We start from the raw sequence: 7,201 nt of genomic DNA, 5'->3' as shown, positions 1-7,201 counted from the left end.
GCGCTTTCCCTGTGAATGGGGGGGATTGGGCCGCCAGGTGAGGAGCAGGGCAGGTTCAGGCTCCAGGGCGTATAAACAAGCTATGCCCTCCCCATTCCCAAGGTGGGCCCAGCTTTTGACCCCAAATGCTCACAGCCTGGGTGTGGAGGATCCTGTCTCATCCTTCCTATTCCCTCCCCCCAGTCCCCCAGCATGTAACTGTTAAAGAAAAACATGGCTCTGCCTGGAGTGATTCCTTCCTCAGCTGCCAGCATAGGCAGCCCCAGCACCCCAACCCCTGTGGCAGCCATAAGAAGGGGATTAGACCCACTGGCCAGCCGGCCCAACGTCCTGGTGTCTTGACAGTGCCAGAGGCTTCTGAGGGGATGAACAGAACAGGGTGATTTATCATGTGATCCAGCCCCTGTCCTGTCCCAGCTTTTGACAGTCAGAGGTAAGGGCCACCGAGAGCATGGGGTTGTCCCTGACCAGCTTGGCTAATAACCACTGCTGGAGCTGTCCTCCAGGAATTTACTTAATTCTTCGTGAAACTCAGTTCCACTTTCAGCCTTCTCAACATCCCCTGGCAATGCATTCCCAAGGGTGCCTGGGCATTGTGTGAAGAAATACTTCCCTTCGTTTGTTTTAACCCTGCTGCCTGTTAATGTCATTGGGTGACCCCTGGATCATGTGCTGTGTGAAGGGGTACACAACACTTCCTGGTTCACTTTCTCCACATCCTTCATGATTTTACAGGCCTCTATTATATACCCCCCTTAGTTGTCTCTTTTCCAAGTTGACCAGTCCGTCTTTCTAATCTCCTCAGATGGAAGCTGTTCCAGCCCCCTAACCATTTGTGTTGCCCTGCTCGCTACCATTTCCCACTCTAAGAGCTTTGTTGAGATGGGGCAACCAATGTTCCAAGTAGGGGCAGGTGCGCCATGGACTGAGCGTGTGGCCCATGCTGCTCTGCCTCTCTTCTCCCCACCACGTGAGCGCACAGGCTCCATAAATGCAACGTGCTGCCTGAGCCTGCCTGGGGGTGGTGGGGGGAGCCGCTGGACACACCTGGCCTGGGACCTGCCGCAAACTGGCCTAGTGGAAGGGGCCAAGTCCTTTCAGTGGTGGCATTAGAGCTGCAGGGTGCGGATTCGACAGCAGGAGACCTGGCTCCCCAGGGTGGGCTGAGCCCCACAGACCAGCCAGCTCCTCCCAGGAGACTTGGTGGGAAATACACCCCCCCTCCAATATCATCCAGGATGGCTTTGAATAATCCTTAGGTTCAGTGCAGCTTCCACCTCCCTCCACCATCCCGCCTGCGGCTTCCAGCACATGGTGCTGCATCAAGCCAACACCCACAACATACAGGACAGCCGCCCTGCTCCTGCCAGCGCCCCATCATCCACAACCGCTCGCGCGCCCCTCACGCCGTTCTCTGTTCTAGGAGGCTCAGGGATTTTGGCTGCTCTGCCTGTGCTAAGGATTAATGATAGCACCGCAAGCAGGGCTGGGAGCTGCAAAGCAGCAGCTGGGTCTGATGATGACAGGCCTGGTCCAGCCAGTTTTGAGAACAGCACTCACTGTGCAGCTCCAGGGGGATCCTGCCCAGCTGGCCCAGGAGGAGAAGAGCTCCTGTGGCTGTAAGGGGAGGGGGTCCTGTGGCTGCAGGGGTGTGTGTGTGTGTCTGTGTCCTGCCCACCTGGCCCAGGAGGAGACAAGCCCCTGCGGCTGTAGGGGAAGGATCCTGGCCACCGGGCCCAGGAGGAGCCGAGCCCCTGCGGCTGTAGGGGGTCCTCCCCACCTGGCACAGGAGATGAGCCCCTGTGGCTGTAAGGGAAGGGGCCCTGGAGGAGCCGAGCCCCTGCAGTTGCAGAAGGCCCCTTCCCCGCTGCCTGTTTCACAACGCTCAGCCTGGAGCAGCAGTGCTGGGCTACAGAAAGGAGATCAGGCCCCGTCGTTCTGCCCTAGCTGCAAGCAGGGCGTTTATTGCCGTGTGGTGCTCAGCTGAAGAGCGTCTGGTAGGTCTCCATGTGCCCCTTGATGCTCTGGACGATCTGCGCCTCGCTCTTGCTCCGGTTGTAGTAGTCCAGGAAGAGCCCGTCGGGGCTGAGCAGGTAGATGATCACCGTGTGGTCGACGATGTAGTCATCGTCCTCGTCCCTGGGCCCGGCGCTGTAGTACACACGATAGGCCTTGCCAGCCTCCCGCACGTGCTCCGGGCTGCCAGTCAGCCCCAGCAGGCGCGGGTGGAACTCCTTCACGTACTTGGCCACAGCGGCCACGTTGTCCCGTTCGGGGTCCACCGTAATGAAGACCGGCTGCACCTGGGGCAGCTGTGGCTCCTGGTCCAGCAGCTGCACCACCTGGCTCATCTTCTCCAGCTCCTCGGGGCAGATGTCTGGACAGTGGGTGAAGCCGAAGTAGAGCAGCACCCACTGCCCCAAGAAATCGGCCTTGGAGCGGGGCTGCCCGGTGTGGTCCACCAGGTGGAAGTCCCCCTGGCCGATGGCCAGCTTCTTCAGCTCCTGGATGCGCTGCAGCTTCTGCTGCCGTTCCTTTTCAGAGCGGATGTAGAGCCACGCACCCAGGACTGCCCCCCCAAAGAGGCAGGTGATGAGCAGCCGAGTCCTCAGCTGTATCCGTGTGGCGGAGCCGCCGGTCGACGGGGGCCCCTGAGCGAACAGTCTCCTGGTGACCCTGTTCCAGGAAAGGGTCTGACCTGCCCACCTTCGCTGCTGAGTCCCTGCTGCTGCACCTGGGAACCACCTTGCAGGCTTGGTGTACCCGCTACTGCCAACTTCCCAGGCTTTTAAGCAGGGTGACGGCCAGACTGTTTTATTGGCTGTCGATACGAACCACCTGGCGCAGCCGGCTGGAGGGCGTCTCTGGGCATGTTCCCGGAAAGCCCAGGATTTCCCCTGGAGGCTGAGCTGCTGGGCACCGCATGGGGCCAAGGGCCAGCGGCTCCGGAGCGGGAGGGTCTGAAACATCCTGGGCAAAGCTGAAAGGACAAAAAAGCCTCAAGTAACGAGTGTTTTGGGCTGGGCTCATCCGTAGCATTTTGCACTGCGGGAATTGTGGGCGGCCTGCGGGCCAGGCCCGGGGAGATCGTGGGAAGCCAGAACACAGAACAGAGATGGGAGAAACAACCGACTTTAGACCCTCATGGCAGGAGGAGGCTGGTAACGCTGGAGCTCAGGCTAGAGGCTCCTGGACCATGGGGCGACCCTCACCTCCCTCGGCTCTGTGCGGATGGACCTGGCTCCGGCCTTCCAGCCACGCCCCTCCCATTGCAGCCCTGGGCTCCCCCCAGCTCTGCCGATGCCCCACAGCCCCTTGGTACGCCAGCCCCATACTCTCCCAGCTCTGCTGGTGCCCCACACTCCCGACTCGCAGCCCCCTGCCAGCCCAGCTCTGCCGGTGCCCCCCACTCCCGACCCGCAGCCCCCTGCCAGCCCAGCCCCCCCAGCGCTGCCAGTGCCCCCCACTCCCGACCCACAGTCCCCCGCTAGCCCAGCTCCCCCAGCTCTGCCGGTGCCCCTCACTCCCGACCCGCAGCCCCCGCTAGCCCAGCCCCCCCCAGCTCTGCCAGTGCCCCCCACTCCCGACCCGCAGCCCCCCGCTAGCCCAGCCCCGCCGGTGCCCCCCACTCCCGACCCACAGTCCCCCGCTAGCCCAGCTCCCCGAGCTCTGCCGGTGCCCCCCACTCCCGACCCGCAGCCCCCGCTAGCCCAGCCCCCCCAGCTCTGCCGGTGCCCCCCACTCCCGACCCACAGCCCCCCGCTAGCCCAGCCCCCCCCCAGCCCAGCCCCCCCCAGCTCTGCCGGTGCCCCCCACTCCCGACCCACAGCCCCCTGGTATGCCAGCCCCACACTCCTCCAGCTCTGCTGGTGCCCCACACTCCCGACCCGCAGCCCCCAGCCAGCCCAGCCCCCCCAGCGCTGCCAGTGCCCCCCACTCCCGACCCACAGTCCCCGCCAGCCCATCCCCCCCAGCTCTGCCGGTGCCCCCCACTCCCGACCCGCAGCCCCCGCTAGCCCAGCCCCCCCCAGCTCTGCCGGTGCCCCCCACTCCCGACCCACAGCCCCCCGCTAGCCCAGCCCCCCCCAGCTCTGCCGGTGCCCCCCACTCCCGACCCGCAGCCCCCTGGTACGCCAGCCCCACACTCCCGACCCGCAGCCCCCAGCCAGCCCAGCCCCCCCAGCGCTGCCGGTGCCCCCCACTCCCGACCCACAGCCCCCCGCTAGCCCAGCCCCCCCCCAGCCCTGCCGGTGCCCCCCACTCCCGACCCGCAGCCCCCCGCTAGCCTAGCCCCCCCAGCTCTGCCGGTGCCCCCCACTCCCGACCCGCAGCCCCCAGCCAGCCCAGCCCTCCCCAGCTCTGCCGGTGCCCCCCACTCCCGACCCACAGCCCCCCGCTAGCCCAGCCCCCCCCCAGCCCTGCCGGTGCCCCCCACTCCCGACCCGCAGCCCCCCGCTAGCCCAGCCCCCCCAGCTCTGCCGGTGCCCCCCACTCCCGACCCGCAGCCCCCAGCCAACCCAGCCCTCCCCAGCTCTGCCGGTGCCCCCCCACTCCCGACCCGCAGCCCCCCACTAGCCCAGCCCCCCCAGCCCTGCCGGTGCCCCCCACTCCCGACCCGCAGCCCCCCGCTAGCCCAGCCCCCCCAGCCCTGCCGGTGCCCCTCACTCCCGACCCGCAGCCCCCGCTAGCCCAGCCCCCCCCAGCCCTGCCGGTGCCCCCACTCCCGACCCGCAGCCCCCGCTAGCCCAGCCCCCCCAGCCCTGCCGGTGCCCCTCACTCCCGACCCGCAGCCCCCCGCTAGCCCAGCCCCCCCAGCTCTGCCGGTGCCCCCCACTCCCGACCCACAGTCCCCCGCTAGCCCAGCCCCCCCCAGCCCTGCCGGTGCCCCCCACTCCCGACCCGCAGCCCCCCGCTAGCCCAGCCCCCCCAGCCCTGCCGGTGCCCCCCACTCCCGACCCGCAGCCCCCCGCTAGCCCAGCCCCCCCAGCCCTGCCGGTGCCCCCCACTCCTGACCCGCAGCCCCCCGCTAGCCCAGCCCCCCCAGCCCTGCCGGTGCCCCTCACTCCCGACCCGCAGCCCCCCGCTAGCCCAGCCCCCCCCAGCTCTGCCAGTGCCCCCCACTCCCGACCCGCAGCCCCCCGCTAGCCCAGCCCCGCCGGTGCCCCCCACTCCCGACCCACAGCCCCCGCTAGCCCAGCCCCCCCAGCCCTGCCGGTGCCCCTCACTCCCGACCCGCAGCCCCCCGCTAGCCCAGCCCCCCCCAGCTCTGCCAGTGCCCCCCACTCCCGACCCGCAGCCCCCCGCTAGCCCAGCCCCGCCGGTGCCCCCCACTCCCGACCCACAGCCCCTGCTAGCCCAGCCCCCCCCAGCCCTGCCGGTGCCCCCCACTCCCGACTCGCAGCCCCCGCTAGCCCAGCCCCCCCAGCCCTGCCGGTGCCCCCCACTCCCGACTCGCAGCCCCCGCTAGCCCAGCCCCCCCAGCCCTGCCGGTGCCCCCCACTCCCGACTCGCAGCCCCCGCTAGCCCAGCCCCCCCAGCCCTGCCGGTGCCCCTCACTCCCGACCCGCAGCCCCCCGCTAGCCCAGCTCCCCCAGCTCTACCGGTGCCCCCCACTCCCGACCCGCAGCCCCCGCTAGCCCAGCCCCCCCAGCCCTGCCGGTGCCCCCCACTCCCGACCCGCAGCCCCCGCTAGCCCTGCCCCCCCAGCCCTGCCGGTGCCCCCCACTCCCGACCCGCAGCCCCCGCTAGCCCAGCTCCCCCAGCTCTGCCGGTGCCCCCCACTCCCGACCCGCAGCCCCCCGCTAGCCCAGCCCCCCCAGCCCTGCCGGTGCCCCCCACTCCCGACCCGCAGCCCCCGCTAGCCCAGCCCCCCCAGCCCTGCCGGTGCCCCCCACTCCCGACTCGCAGCCCCCGCTAGCCCAGCCCCCCCCAGCTCTGCCGGTGCCCCCCACTCCCGACCCGCAGCCCCCGCTAGCCCAGCCCTCCCCAGCCCTGCCGGTGCCCCCCACTCCCGACCCGCAGCCCCGCTAGCCCAGCCCCCCCAGCCCTGCCGGTGCCCCCCACTCCCGACCCGCAGCCCCCCGCTAGCCCTGCCCCCCCAGCCCTGCCGGTGCCCCCCACTCCCGACCCGCAGCCCCCCGCTAGCCCAGCCCCCCCAGCCCTGCCGGTGCCCCCCACTCCCGACTCGCAGCCCCCCGCTAGCCCTGCCCCCCCAGCCCTGCCGGTGCCCCTCACTCCCGACCCGCAGCCCCCGCCAGCCCAGCCCCCCCAGCCCTGCCGGTGCCCCCCACTCCCGACCCGCAGCCCCCCGCTAGCCCAGCCCCCCCAGCGCTGCCAGTGCCCCCCACTCCCGACCCGCAGCCCCCCGCTAGCCCAGCCCCCCCAGCCCTGCCGGTGCCCCCCACTCCCGACTCGCAGCCCCCGCTAGCCCAGCCCCCCCCCAGCTCTGCCGGTGCCCCCCACTCCCGACTCGCAGCCCCCCGCTAGCCCAGCCCCGCCGGTGCCCCCCACTCCCGACCCACAGTCCCCCGCTAGCCCTGCCCCCCCAGCCCTGCCGGTGCCCCTCACTCCTGACCCGCAGCCCCCCGCTAGCCCAGCCCCCCCAGCGCTGCCAGTGCCCCCCACTCCCGACCCGCAGCCCCCCGCTAGCCCAGCCCCCCCAGCTCTGCCGGTGCCCCCCACTCCCGACCCGCAGCCCCCGCTGGCCTAGCCCCCCCCCAGCTCTGCCGGTGCCCCCCACTCCCGACCCGCAGCCCCCGCTAGCCCAGCCCCCCCAGCCCTGCCGGTGCCCCCCACTCCCGACCCGCAGCCCGGCCCCGAGCTCCCCCCTCCCACCTGGCGGCAGCGCCGTGGTCTCTCTCCGTCGGCAGATTCGCTCCGAGCGCGCGCGGGGGCGGGGCGCGCCCAGACCAGGAAGTGCCGTGTCGAATCCCCCAACGCCAACTCGCGCACCCAGGGCCCCGCCCAGCGCATGCGTGGTTGTACAGCCCCCTCCCCTTCTCAGAGCGCGGGCACTCGGGCCCCGCCCGGACGCTCACTCTGCGCCTGCGCTCTGGGCTCCGCGGCTCATGTGTAATACCCGCCTGCCGGCAGCAGGGGGCGCTGCCCGCACAGCGCTGGGCTGCGAGGGCTCGACCCCCTCCCCCGACGGAACCCTCTGCTGGGGGTGTCCCCCTCCCCCCCGGTGCTCCCCAATTCCCCC

At 70.6% G+C, this 7,201-nt stretch overlaps 1 protein-coding gene across 1 annotated transcript; it reads right to left on the bottom strand.

Moving 5' to 3' along the window:
• Positions 1-1,932: 1,932 nt before the first annotated feature.
• On the bottom strand, positions 1,933-6,996 carry LOC102946652 (protein SCO2 homolog, mitochondrial). The gene is made up of 2 exons (XM_037889458.2): positions 6,835-6,996; positions 1,933-2,980 (listed from the first exon to the last, which is right to left on the bottom strand). The coding sequence occupies exon 2, from the start codon at positions 2,967-2,969 to the stop codon at positions 1,980-1,982; it is 990 nt and encodes a 329-aa protein (XP_037745386.1). The 5' UTR covers positions 2,970-2,980; positions 6,835-6,996; the 3' UTR covers positions 1,933-1,979.
• Between the last annotated feature and the right edge of the window lie 205 nt (positions 6,997-7,201).

Source organism: Chelonia mydas, chromosome 1 (genome assembly GCF_015237465.2).
Source record: "Chelonia mydas isolate rCheMyd1 chromosome 1, rCheMyd1.pri.v2, whole genome shotgun sequence".
Taxonomy (NCBI): Eukaryota; Metazoa; Chordata; order Testudines; family Cheloniidae; genus Chelonia; species Chelonia mydas.
This window is presented reverse-complemented; position numbering and strand designations above follow the sequence as displayed.

Bases quoted from the DNA above. Each gene is read 5' to 3' on its own strand.
- LOC102946652 (XM_037889458.2), bottom strand. From the start codon at position 2,969: ATGTTTCAGACCCTCCCGCTCCGGAGCCGCTGGCCCTTGGCCCCATGC.